The 14,318-nt window shown below is 48.1% G+C and overlaps 1 protein-coding gene across 9 annotated transcripts in view; it reads right to left on the bottom strand.

Moving 5' to 3' along the window:
• Positions 1-14,318, bottom strand: part of EHMT1 (euchromatic histone lysine methyltransferase 1) — a 116,463-nt gene that overhangs the window by 72,355 nt on the left and 29,790 nt on the right. For 3 of the 9 annotated variants that reach the window (XM_069031593.1, XM_069031580.1, XM_069031594.1), the window contains exons 1-2: positions 610-652; positions 156-448 (exon numbers count right to left, since the gene is read on the bottom strand). The exons of 4 other annotated variants lie outside the window; for them this stretch is intronic. In XM_069031593.1, the coding sequence (XP_068887694.1) occupies positions 156-218 (63 nt within the window). In that variant the 5' untranslated portion in view covers positions 219-448; positions 610-652. Of the gene's footprint in view, positions 1-155; positions 449-609; positions 654-6,154; positions 6,177-14,318 lie in introns of those variants that run through there. 2 more of the 9 variants (XM_069031578.1, XM_069031583.1) reach the window with 2 other exon arrangements.

Below are 14,318 nucleotides of genomic sequence, written 5' to 3'. Positions count from 1 at the left end.
CGAGCGCAGGAATATCCAAACAAATGAACAAATAACCCCGGCCATGCTTCCCCGGCCTCTGCTCCTCCTCTCCAAGGCTTCTCCTTGCCCGGCAGGACACAGCCTGCCCTGCCAGGGCCTCACCAGGCACGGGAGGTGGACGGACCCTGAGGTACCTGCGGGCAGCTGTTGTCTTCTTCTGGTGAAGACTCCAAGAGTTGCATATTCCAGATCCTCATGAGCAGTGATTCAGTTTCTGCTCATGTGATAAAGCTCCCTCTACAGAGTGAGCATGCCCAGAAGAGCCCATTTCACTGCTCCCTCCACTGCAGCCATTTCACAGAGAACCTGCCGGCTCCAGGGCGTCCATTGGAGCGCGATTATCCCGGGCATCCCGGGGACGCACCGGTAATGCAGATCATCTGTCAACTTTCTGACAGGGCGCCAGGCCTCAAAACTGATCACTCGCCTGAAAAAAAGAGAAAGCTTTTTAAACCAGAGTGCTGTCCCGTGGCCTTCAAGAGTAGCACTTGCCCGTGGGAAAAGGAGAGGCAGGAGGGACACGGAGGGATGTGAGTGGCTTGGGGATGTCCCCGGGCTGATTTTGTTGTGCTTAACAAAGCCCCTGACCTCTGAGAGCTGGGATGAAGGCACATGGGTTAAACTGATGCAGTGAGCAGTGTCCAAGACAGTGTCTTCGAGATCCGAACTGCTGATCTGAAAGGGAGATCATTTTCACTTTGGGGATTAATAACCTGACCTGGTACAACTGACTTTAAAAGGGTATCACAAACACAGTCATGGAAAAGTAGGGGGGGAATGGAATGAAGGGACATCTTCATGGATCCATCCTCATCCTCACCCTAATGAAGGGACAGTTCACTTCAAGGTGCAGGAGCTCTAAGCTCAGCCTATGTCAAACCCTAAGATACTGCTGGCCCAGCCAGCAAGATAACAGAAGAAATTTTAACTTCAAAATAAAAGTAGTTTGACTCTGTTCCACTTCACCATTAAGCATAAACTCTTGGCAACCTTCATATCTGCTCAGGCTCCCAGTAAAACTGCCAGAGCAGCTCGCAGGAACATCTGTAAGCAGAGCTCGGCTGGAAGGGATTCAAGGAAGACTGGCATTTATCGAAGGCAGGAGCAGGAGGCTGCTGGAGCCGGGTGTCAGGCTGGAGAACCTCCCCCCGAGCAGGGGGAGGGCGGCCGGCAACCTCGGGGAAGAGGCCAGAAGGAAAAGGAAACTCCGACATGGCCCCGTGGCACCACCCGCATGCTCTTGGCCAAAGGAAAAACAGCTTTCCAAAAGAGGAGAGCACAGGAGAGCGTCCTCCTTAAGAGACAGAGTTCTCTTTAAGAGCAGAAACTAAAGTGAAGACGAGTGGACTGTAACGTGTGACAGTGAGCTGGGGAGGGCAGGGAGCAGCCTGCACTGTAGGGAGGGAGAAGCCATCCAAATCCATAGGGAGGTTTGGAGGAGCCTGGGGATGGTGTCTGCCCTGCCCCAGCACCAGACGAGTCCAGGCCTCAGCACAGCACAAAGCCATGGCCGGCTCTGCCAGGCTGGAAACATCCACAAGCCACGTTTCCTCCAGTCCCAGCAGCTCTTTCACCACCGTGGCCAGGCACATTTGCAGAGCTGCAATAATGAAAGCAGCAAAGAGCTGCTACAGATCTCCCTTGGCTATGAGGATGTTGTTTTCCTCTCCACGCTCTGGAGAAGTTTCACTACTAAACAGTTAAAACACACAAGGCTAAATCGAGATGATTGAAATTCATAGGCAAGGAGTATTTGAGGTGACAGTATAAAGAAAGGATCGCTCCTTCACCCACTGGGTTTTTGTTTGATGTGAATCTTAAGTTTTAATATACACAAAATGAGATTTTCCTGGCCTTTCTCTCAGCTGCTGAGAGGTGTAGAGGTAACTCATTTAAAGACAAATTCAAAAATCCCCAAACAAAAGCAACAAACCCCGGCTATTCAGAGAGAAGTTGCATTATCCACCGCATCGAAAGATTACTGTACTTCAAACCAAAGATGGTTTTAAATCAGTTGACGTGCTGCCCTTCCTTGCAGCATGAAATTACCAAGCTTTCATTAAAAGCCCAGAAATAGAAACGAAGATATTAACAAAGGCAGTGTCAATGATCCACCACAGTCAACATTCCCTTTCCGAGAACGGCGGCACAGCCGCAGCCTCCCCACTGCATCTCCACACCAGACATGTTTTCACTGCTGAGGTTAAATATACACTGAGAGCAGCAGATGCTACCAGAGACGCTTTTCACATCTCATGGCCATCCTTGAAAGCACTAAACACTGTTTAAAAACAAAAAGGAAAAAGCAGAGCTCGTCAGGGCACTGCAGATGCTTCAACAACCAACTTGAGTAAAGCAATCGATCGGCGTTGTAGCAGCATCTCTGCCACGGGGAATGCCTGGGTGTCAGTCAGTGAAACCTGACATTTATGTCATGCAAAAGGAGCAAGAAGCTTCCAGGGCACAGCCATTGGCTGTGGGAGAGGTGCCTCCTGCCTGGGACCCCCTTGTCCCCCCTTGGCAGGGGTCAGGTGCTGCACACCAGCAGTCACAGACCCATCTCCAGGCTGGCTGTGGAAGAGGTTTTGCTGCTGATGGAGGATGAGAACAGGCCTGTGCCCCGAGAAGCTGTGCCCTTTATTTCACCCAAGTGCTCTCCAGCAGCCTTCCCACCATGCCTGACACCCTCCTTTCCAAACATTCCTCACAGGGCCCACAGATTACAGGGTATTTTCACTCCACGTCTCTCTGGCCTCCCTTCTCTGATGGAAGGCTTGAACATCCCTTTCAGAAATCCCACATTTTCAGGAGGAAGGGAGCAGCACAAACACCTCCCTTCACAAAGGACACCAGGTTCCTCAGGGCTCTTGCTTAATGACACCATTAAGTCCAGCATTTTCACAGCTCCCTTGCAGGGGAAGCCAAAGTGGGAGGCAAAGGGAGGTTTTTCTTTTTATAGGAAGAACAATATTTAGCTCTGCAAAATACAGAGGGTTTTCCTTACTTCCTTTTTTCCATCAGGCTCCTCTTCTTGCAGACCCTCCAGCTGATCAAATCTGATGCTCCCTTTCAGCCTCCTCGGAAGCAATCCCAAAAGCACAACAAGCTGAAGGGACTTTGGGTATGAGATGAGCATTTCTGCAGGAATCCCGATTGTTTCTGCACTGCTATAAACCATTCTCCAGCTCTACCACAAGCTATTCAAACGTTCCTTTCGCTCTTCAACCATGATATCCAACATTTCTTAATCAGAATGTCCCAGGGCACACTGGGTATCCCCAGTATCCTCCAATGTGCACCTCCAGGCTCAGGTAACAGCTTTGGAAGAACAGGCAGTCATTAATGCACCTGTTGGAATCACAGCTTTCCCTGCCTTTCAAAACCTGTTTTTTTTCCCCCAAAGCTTCCAAGCTATCTCCCTTCCTTCCCCCCTTTTCCCCAGCAGAGTTGAAAACTGTCTTTACTTAATAGAAAACAAGAAATGTTCTCTGGGATGTTGCATTGAGTACATCATACACACTAAAAAGGAAAAAAAAAAAGGAAAAGAAAAAAGATCCTCTTGGACAGCAATTGAGATGTGAGCTCTCTGGGAGATGTTGCTATGTTTTGATAAGAATATGTGTTGAATATTTCATTTACAGGGCAATCCTAGAACTTTATTTAGCAGCATATTGGCCAGACAGCTGTAATTTAGAACATACTGTATTCCTAACAGTTCCCAATTATAAATTCCTTCAGCTTTAACTTACAGTAACCACAGCTCCTTCTATTTTGGAACTCTAAATCCACCATTTCTCCCCTGCATTCAGCTATGGCATAGCAAGAGCTCCTACAGTACAAACACAGCCTTGCTGCAGAAGGGTCCTAAATCCAGCATTCTACCCCCAGCACAGCGAGCAGGCTTGTGCTTCCAGCACACTCACTGCTCCACAGACAAATGTTTTATTGGTTTATTTGGGGACAGTGGCCCCATTTGTCAGTGCAAAGCCATCCTGCAGTGCCCTGCCAGCAGCAGGCTGGGAAAATGGCTGTGCACATTCCATCCTCCTCCTGCTGCAACAAGCGCTGGAGATCCTGCCAACGAGCCTCACGTGTTCAGCGTGGCCCTGTTCTTTGACCTCACACCTATTTTTTTTAAGGATTAAGGCACTGACATGAAAATAAGCAAGCTCTTCACTGGAGGAGAATCAGTGCTCCACGAAGCCTTTGTGTCTCTCCCCACATCGTGAGCTCCTATGGAACAGTGCCCGTTGACGGCTCTCCCAGCCATCCTGCTGACTTTATCAAATTTCTGCAAGGAACAGAAGGAGCAGATGAACTCTGTAAAAACAAAGCTCCTGCCTCCATGCAAATATCCCTGGTTAAGAGGAGCGGAGAAATAGAGCGAGCATGATGTGTGTACGGAATTGGCTCCACAGACGCTGCTTCTCAGCAACTGCCATAAGGTGGCAGTGGGTCTTTAAGGCTACCTTACACCTTCCCACAGCACAATAGGAATTAGCACACCAGTGGGCTTCCAGCAGCTGAAACTGATTAAGTCCAATTTCCTCATCAAGGGAACCAGACCCTACATGAAAACTTGGAGCTGAGATCACCTCCGCTGCCAGAGTCACACAAGGAGGAAAAGCCACCGGGGTGAATTCGGCAAAGCCATAAAGGCAGCCCCCATCTGAGCCAAAGAAAATCAGCCCCTTTTCCCTCTCTCTGTACAATCACAAAGCTGTTTGTTTTACAGAAACGCTTCTCTTTGTGCATTCATCCAGCCATAAACAAGCCAGTGACCATTAAAGAGTAGGAGAAGTTCTGCCTGGCCAGCAAGCTGGGCTCCAGCAGGAGTTTATGCAGGGAACATAAAAGCCAGCTCAGTAAGCAAGCTGCTCACCAGCTCAGCACAGGGCTGAGGTAGCAAAACAGGCCCAGAAAGCACCGAGGAAGAGTTGGGTTCACAAGAAAGATGGAACCAGGCAATAAACAGGCAAGTAGCTTTAGGTAATGAAGAGACCCATCATGCAGAATGCCCATCACCAGGGACATAGCAATAAAATCAAATCTTTGCCAGTCACCCCCTGAACCGTGCTGTGAAAAGTGGCCAGAGTTGCCCTGAAGGAAGAGCTGATCTACCTTACAGCACACAGACAGCCCATGATCACAGAGATTTCTGTTCAGAAAGTCAAACACATAACTCTGTACCACCCAAGGATTCACAGTGCCCTGACAGAGCAAACCCCTTGCCTTACCTGTCTCTACAGCCAGGCCGGGCCCCCCGTGTCACACCTCCCATGTGTGAGGGGACGGGTCAGAGGGAACTGACTCCACACCAACTCCACACCAACCCAGAGCTCCCCTACACCTCGCTAACACAAACATCCAGAGCCAATGTAAATGTTTTATTGGCACCTCACCACGCAGCGTGCTTGTACAACAACTGGAGTCAATCGGCTCGTGCAGCACATACCTGCTGGTGCTTACACATTCCTTGTAAAAAGCTGGCAACTACGGGTGAAATCCAAGAGCCCAACCGAGCACAACTCACACTGCCTTCCCCCAAACCCACTCACCAACACATTAAACCCCTGCAAGAAGCACAGAAAAATCCCTCAGCCAAAGGAATAAACGTGCATATTCCCTCCTCTCCATGCCAGTTTGGAGGACCTGATGTGGCAAGGTTTCTTTGCCATCACTGGAATGCAAAATAAGTCTGAAAGAGGGGAGTTTGAGCTTAACATTCTTTCACCCTCCCACAATCCCAGACGGATCTGGGTTTAAACTGCTCAGAGCAGGTCTGAGCCCTGCGAGGCTCCCCATTAATAATAATTAGCGCCCGAGCCCACGATGAGACGCAATCACGTGCCTGCCAATATGAAGGCTCAGCCCTGGCTGCAGCCCCTGCCTGCTGTCACCTCATGTCACCACCCTGACATTACACAGGTCCCTTCCTCACGCAGGCCAGCCAGCCAGCAAAGGTCAGTATTCCAAACCCCTCCCCGCGGATCCGCAGGAAGCGTTTGAAGCCATCTCGTGTCAGTGGTTTAACTACGCTGCTTTTGAATCAATTCCAACAGTTTTCACTCCATCCGGTCTCCTGGCTCCCCCAGCCCAGGGGCACGGCAAGGAACCGATGGATTTGCCCTACCTCCATCCCGGCTGCGGGTCCCTCCAGGTCCTGACTCCAGGCCTATCCCTCCTCCAGCCACAAATCCATCTCACTCCATGGGTGCAGCCTCCACCCCGGAGCATGCTCAGTACGGGCTGATCTTCAGCCATTTCAGAGCTTTAATGAAATGTAAGCATAAGGAAGTGTCATTAGCAAAAGAAAAAAAAAAAAAAAAAAAAGGGGGGAAAAAAAAAAAAAAGGTGCAGGATTCATCCCGATCCAGCCAACCTTCCTCTTCCCATCCTCTTGTCAAGGAGGCAAAGCTCTCGCTGCAGGGATCGCAGGCATTTTTAGGCAGCAAGCATCTCGTTTTAGAACAAAAGCAAGGAAAATCCTGTCTCAGGCAAGCCTTGTGCAAAAGGAGCATTTCCCAGTGACACTCAAACCAGCCAATTTGTCACTCTGGGCCTTCCACAAATTACAATGTTTTCATGAAATGCCATTAATATTATTTTTTCCCTCAACAGGCTTCAAGCGGGGCTTTTAGCTGGCAATGCAAATAGTGCTTCCCAGCCATCTTAAAGCTAAACCTACCCCAGTCTACCCTAAGCTCCTTGAAGGTTATTTTAACTCCATTTGCAAGAAAGTTAAACAGCAGGATGAAAGAGGGGGAAAGAGAGTGCAGTGTAACACATTTCATGCTATGCTTTCCTAAGGACCTGAATTTTAAGAGAGGTTTGTTTTTCACTCATCAGCCCTGAAATTTCTCCATCATTGCCTTGTCCCCTCGATGCAGTAGGACTGTTTCAAGGAAGAACTAATAGAGGATTTTCTTTTTAAATCCTTCCCAGGTTTTCAAACAACAAAATATGAAAGACACACAATGTTGGAGCACACCTGGGGAATGCAGCCCTGCATACTCTGAGTGATCTGCACATGGAGCTTGACTATTCCTTAAAAACTTGTATTTTCCCATATATCTTTGCATGTCTCTTACAGATCCCTTCCAGCTCACTGAACTGTTCCAGAAAGCAAAGATAGTTGGTGCAAAAGTAAAGCTTTGCCAGGGCAAAAAGTGGCTATTCGATCCCAGCAAAGTTGGAACATATATATCCTGTTCCTCATGTTGGGCCCAGGCCAAAACCAACTCTGGATGTTGAAATCCGTGAATTGTGTGTGCTCTGCCGAGCGATGTTCGCTTCCCGTGGCACACGAGCAGTGTCTCCCCAGAGCTGGAGTTTGAGGAAAATTCAAAAATAAAACAAGTTACTTTATCAACGCAGCATTTCAGGAAACACCAGGGTGGCAGCTGAACACCAAACCAGCTTTTTTCCTGAACAGAACTTCCAAGGGAATCACAGCAGCACTACAGCCGTTCTGTACGACGCCACAAGCCAAGTTCAAGCCAAGATTTTCATCAGGCCCCAGCACATCTGTGCCAGACGCACTACGCAAACAACTCATGACGTTGTTCCCTCATCCCTTCCCTGATAAATTCAGCCCAGTCCTCAACACCAAGCCACAGCTTTTTAGCAAATTCTTTGGGACCGTGTCCGCCTCGGGAGCGCCAGGCAGCCTGGCACGCCAAGCGCTGGCGAGCTGCTTTTTACTGAAATATTTTTAGAGCACAAAACATTTGGTAAAGTGACCCAGGATAAACCACACTAATTCAGTGTGCTGAGTTCCCCTCAGACCTCTCTTCCTGCTGAAGGATGCCACCAAAGGCCATTTGGCCCCAGGCTGCCCCTTACCAGAGACCTTCATCAGGGCCCTCTGTTCCCAGAGCAGGATCAATTCCCTCCACGCCACACTGGGCAATCCCAGATACCGCCCAGTGCTTTCATTAAGCACAGATTGATACACCCTGCCAACAAATTCTATTCCCATCCTCTGCCTTGCCTTGAAATTGAAGGTAGTTTAAAAATAATATTCAGACCATAAAATCCCGAGGCATGTCTGCTGAATCGAGCGGTGTTTGCATCTCGCACAGCTCAAGCATGTCAAATTTGTTTCCTTGGAAACAAAGACCAATTTGCAAGCATTGCTTTCTTCCCTTTTTTTTATTTTATGTAACGAAGACATCCATACCTGCAGCTCTTTCTGATACAAAGGAATTAAAGCAGATTCACCTACCAACAGGGTTCATAAGAGAATTATTAATGTATTTCACTAATGAACCATTGGTTTGCTGCACTAAGGGAAAACCAGAGTTCATTACTATTTAAAAACCCTGTTTTCCCTCAGTGGATGCACACTCGAGGCATGGCATTTATATTGTTTCCTTGGGGACAGGTAGAAAAAAAACCAGCAAAAACCAGAGTGATTTGTTTACCCTGGGCTAGGGATGGTGGCTCCATGGAGGAGCAATCTAAGAGGGAAATCCTGTCCTGCTCCTGCCACATCTCTCCAAAGGAGACACAGCTCAAACACACCTGCCTCCAACACAGCCTGAAGAGTCAACACAAGCTTAATAAAATAGAAAAGTGATAACATCTTGTAAATGTGTTTTGGCAGTTTTAAGCCCAACTTTTCCCCTAGACACACAGTAGGGAAGTGGGAAGCCAGACTTTCTGTGCAGCCATAACTCTTCTCCCAGACCCACTCCCACCAGATCCTCCCAGGGAGGGCAGTAAATCCTAAAGCAATGACACACAACCTCTCTGTGAGGGCACGAAACAGGAGGGAGGGCAAAAGTGTCAGAGCTGAGTTATCCATAGGCTCATTTACAAAGGGAATCAGTGCCCCCACCCTCCGGAGCCTCTGTCAGGAGCTCAGCACCTCTCACAAATCCGTCAGAGACGGCGTAAAACGGACACGTGAGAACAGCAAACAAAATTATGGCTCCTCAAACACACCCTCCCCAAGGCCTGCTCAGCACAGACGTCATTCCCAGCACGCCTGGGTTGCAATCTCTACCTGAGAAGGTGATCTCCACATCCAAGGGAACAGAGCCCCGAACTTCTCCTGTTCCTGTTAGGATCACTGGATAGAAAAAGCCATGGGAGCTGCACAAACAGGAGGTGACAGAACAAGAAAAGCCTCCTTCCTCCACATAAGGGACAAAGCCTTGCTGTACCCTGTCCCTGGAGATTTCCAGAGTTGCTACTGGAGCAAATGGCCAGCACTAAATCTGATGTGAACCTTGGATGCTTCACACTTCAGGCCTTGGAACTCCAACATTCCAGGTATTCCGAAGGGGTTCCAAGCTTGGCAAGGCCACTTCCCTGGTAGAGCAGCCTTGCTCTCCTCTTCAACATGCCCACAGTAGGACCAATCACCTGGAGGGCAATCTGTAAACAAAAGGCACCAAAACCCCAAACCCTGCAAATGTCCAGCAGAATTCCCACAGGGTCACACCCTCAAGCTTGAAAAATTAAATCTCTGTTCAGTACACTGACTTGAAGAGCACTCAGCACCACCAGCTCAGGGTTTCATTCCTGCTGCTGTCGGGGAATCCTGGAAGCAAATCCCCCACACCAACAACAATGTGCACCCTTTACCAAGTATTGTAATTACTACATTTTATTCCAACCAATGCCACAGTCTCAAGGAGTTTTGGAGACTGTTGAATGAATTCTGGGGGAAGACCAAGAAAAGCCACCTAGTTCTTCCTCATCAAAAGCAGAGCAAATACTGAAAAACATCTAAACATCACCAGGTAAAAAAGAATCTGAGAGATACATGGTGATTTGCTTAGAGATATTGTAACAATAAAAATAACTAGGACTTTATAAAGCAATTTATAATAAGAGATGGGAATAGCAGGCAATATTAATGTATCCACTTTCGCAGATGGGAAAACTCAAGGTTTGGAGAATTAAGTGCCAAAAATTTCTGGAGTGGTCCTTCACAAACAGAGCAGAGGAACAGGATACAGGAGAACTGGATGTGAAGTCATGCTCTGCTGCTGATTTACTGAGTCACCTCAACTGGCCAAGCTGGGCCAGCAAGGAATGTGTCTGGACAGTCCATATGGGATGAGTCAAATTTAAATTCCAGTGAAGTTTGAGCACTTCAAGCTCCCTTGAAAAAAATCCTCCATTATTTAAAAACAACCAGAAAACCCCAAGCCACATCATGTACGTAACAAACACGTCAGTATTTTCTCCCTCTGTCTGATATTCCCTTAACCAACAAGTTTTTGGAGGGGAGGGGAAATATTTATGCAGAACAGTGACCTTGCAATCACTGAGGAGCTCTTTATGCCCGTTGCCAAGTTTGAAAGTGGGTGGATGCCACGTGGGTGAATCTGTGACACCAGGACACAGGCCAGACTCATAAAAGGAGTCAGACACGTTGGAATCGACCAACAGGAGCAATAAATTCCCAGAAGTTCCTTAGAAACGTTTTGTCAGATAACTGGGCTGCAAGTCAAGCCCCTGGGGCAAGGGCGTGAGCTCCGTTATGGGGTTTTAACGCAGATGCATGAAACACCTGGCAAAGGCTGGGGTGAAAAGATGGGACCAAACAGAAGGAAACGTGGAAATAGAGGGAGATGACACCACTTCCTATCAGTTTCAGTGCTGTGGGTTTGGGAGGGACAATGAGCTGATGGATGCTGTGAGCCCCAGGTGTGTCTGGAGACCTCAGAACTCGGGTTTGAATTTGGGATGACACTCATGGGATTTATTTTAATATCTGAAGCATTAAACCATCCTATTTCCTTGGGCTCCCAGAGCCACAACACTACAGCCTTGCTGTATTCTGAAGGACAAGAGGCGAGGGCATTCTGGGGAGCTCAAGGCTAAGACTGACAAGCTCATTGTGATGCTTTCCCACAGGAAGGCTCTACAGAACAAAAAAAAAAAAATTAAACCAAAAGTCACACACTGATTTTGGGTGGCCAGCTCAGACAAAGTTTTTCAAATCTACTTTTAGAATCACAGACTGTCCTGAGTTGAAGGGACCCACAAGGATTCATCCAGTGCAGTTCCTGGCCCTCCAGGACACCCCAACAGCCCCACCCTGGGCATCCCTGGCAGCGCTGTCCAAACGCTCCTGGAGCTCTGGCAGCCTCGGGGCCGTGCCCATTCCCTGGGGAGCCTGGGCAGTGCCCAGCACCCTCTGGGGGAAGAACCTTTCCCTGATATCCAACCTAAACCTCCCTGGCCCAGCTCCACACCATTCTTCTAGGAGAGCATCTCCTCCCCATGTGCAGACATTACAGCAAGATGCAAATGGTCTGTTCACTTGAAGATTAGGCAGTGGTTTCACATCAAAAATTAAACCACTCTTTCAAAAATAACTTCCCTCCAGTTCTCCCCCCTTCCCACCCCCCTGTATAAAACCCATTCATTTGCCTCACAAGGAGGCACAGAGCTTCATTTTGTTAACATTTTAAACTGAAGGACTCAAAACACAGTGAAACACTAGGAAGAAAAAGCCAAACAAACCACAAAATGCTGCAATAACAAGCAGCTCTCAGAGCTGTGAACCAGAGATTGGGAAAGATGAACTTTGCAGAACATCTGCCCAGCAGCCCCTCTCCTCCTCTGCCCACTCTTGGCCACAGCAACCAGAATCTGTTTGGGAAGCAAAGCAAGGGAATGCAGGATTCTAGCAGGGAGAAGTTCTGCTCACAGAGAAAAAGACCATTTGCACTATTTTTATTACACGAGAAACAGGAAAGGGCTGTGCAGGGCCCAGACTCTCCCTCCCAGTGCCGATCTGCTGAATTCAAATGTGCATCAAAAGTATGATGGACTTTTGGAAGCTTCTCCTCCACTGTCATACAGCCTCACCCCAGAGAAAGAATAAGCAGAAGTCGTTAGTTCTGGTTTGGTGACAATAGCAAAAATAAAATAAAATAAAAGCAGACAGGCAATGAGGAAAAAAAAAAAATCCTGAGTATTTCTGTTCTGCAACAGGAAACCAAATGCCAGCCTTGATCACCCCTGAGCTCCAGTTAAACAAACTCAAGGACTGCTGGAGTCAGCTTCCCTTCCTCCAGCAGTTTTGTAAGACATTAACTTGGTGGCTGGAAGCTCTGGAGTTTCACATGAAACTTTTCAGCAGCTGCATCACGACCTCAAAGCCAGGCCCAGAGCAGTGCACCAAGGCAGCTTCAATAATGACTCTGCTGCACTTGGGGGATGGAGCTGCAGCAGTGTTTTCATGCAAAAGCTAAGAAAAACTAGCCAGGGGGGCAGAATATGGCCCTCCAAAGAAGATCTCCAGGATTCCCTGCCCGTGAGAGCTGAGGATACCCAGCCAGACCCCAGGAGCAGAGGGGGGATCTTCACGGCATCACCACAGCACACTCCCCAAACCCACAGTCTGTGGGGTGATCCTTCTCCAGATGCTGAGATTGGAGCCCAGAGCTGCTGCATCACCTGGCAAACATCACCCAGCTTTTACTGCCTCCTTGGTGTGCTCAGCTCTCAGGACAGATCCCATGGGAGCTGTGGCTCTGCACTGGGAGAGCACTGGGAGCCGCAGGCACGGATGGGGCTTGCTCAGGACACTCCAGAACAATCCCACTCATGGGAAGGCTTCCAAATAGAAGTGCCCTCATTTAGGCTCAGGGATACAGTGTTTCAAAGCAAAAACCCTGGGAGGAAGTCAAATCCTTCATCATCTTTTCCCTGGATGTGCACCCTGCCCTATTCTACATTGGCAGCCCCGAGGGGACAGAGAGGGGCCTTCCCAGCTGTCCTGTCCCCTCCTTCCTGGATCAGGTCTCTCAGCAGGCACCTGAGATAAACACAAATGCTTCTAAGCCTCAAGCACAATATTCCCATCCCAGCAGCAGAATTGCTCCGTGGCATTTTTCCCTCCCTTAAGGAAGGAGGAGGGAAAGCCCTGCTCAGGTCATGACAACATCAGCCAGCTGGGTATAAAGGGAATATCCCTCAGGTACTGACTGCAGTATTTCTGATATTCCCCTTTCCTGACGTGTAGAAAGGCTGGATGTTTACAGGTCAATATGCTGTGACCTGCCTGGAGCACCAATACTTTTTTTTCCTAAATCCTTTTTAGAAGGAGCAGAGTTATGGATCAGCTCTAAAGCAGCCCAAGGTGCCTGTCATTTCAAACTGCATCTAACACTCCTCTTCCTCTCCACACTGAAAAAAGCCTTGCAGAAGGTCCTGTAAAGCCCTGCACATCCCTCTGTGAATCTAAACATGACCCATTCCCAAGGGAATGAATGGATACCACAAATCCAAGTTTGACTCGAAAAACTCAAGACAAGGCTGCATCCACTGCGATGCACAAGCAAAAAACCCACAAGTACACACAAATCTTCCTTCAACAGCATCATCCATACACACCAGCCTAAATAAATGCCAGGTGTTTGTACAGCAGGACTAACTCTGCAGGAAGGCAAGGAACCAAGTCCAGTAATTCAAGGGATTCGTATCCATTTGTTTTTCCCAGGTTCTTACACCCCATTGCAACCCCAGTAACGCCACCCTGCTCTCAGCAGTTGACTTCACCTTCAGTCACTCTGCTTGGGAAGAAGGAAGGTTGTTGCCATCATTTTGTTTTAAAGAGCTACTTCCCCGTGGATCCAGCTGTGCTGATTTGCACAGCTGTGTTGCAACAAGATCCTTCTAAAATTAAGGTCAACTCAGCCTGTATCCCGCCGAAAAATTCATCCAATATTTTGTTGTGAATTTTTCTAGAGGTGAAAGCCAAATTTTGCAGGAAGAACCAAACTCCACCAAGCTCAGGCCTTCCAGATTTACCACAACACAAAATCTACCCACCCCTGCTGGTGGAACCCTCCACGTGGTGCATTCCAGAGCCACAAAACCCAGCCAAAACTGGGATTGCTGCTGATTCCCTGCCCACTCTGGAGCTCTGCCTGCCCTCCCCAGCGTTCCCATTTGCTTTTGCAGAAGACATTTTCAGCAATGACCCCATTCCACTGTGCCTTCTACTTTCACTTGCTTTCTTCCATCATGAATCATTAACCATCCCCATTTATCATCATATATATATATAGCTTGACTTTTTAATATATATATATATATATAACTCTGCATATGCTTGAAATTAAAATAATAAAGAAAATTGCATTGAACTTCAGGGTTTGGAGGGTTTTTTTAAAAAAAAACAAAGCTGCAAAACTATCCCATGGAAAAGTATGAGCGTTATACTAAAAAGGGAAAGTCAAACCTGGCTGAATTTTGAGCCCACCAACCTTCTACCCTTTTGATGTCTGACAACAGAGGTGTGAATGCTATCGAGTCACACACAG

Source organism: Aphelocoma coerulescens, chromosome 17 (genome assembly GCF_041296385.1).
Source record: "Aphelocoma coerulescens isolate FSJ_1873_10779 chromosome 17, UR_Acoe_1.0, whole genome shotgun sequence".
In the NCBI taxonomy this organism is placed as follows: Eukaryota; Metazoa; Chordata; class Aves; order Passeriformes; family Corvidae; genus Aphelocoma; species Aphelocoma coerulescens.
The sequence above is the reverse complement of the archived record's forward strand: the minus strand, read 5'-3'. Positions and strand labels throughout refer to the sequence as shown.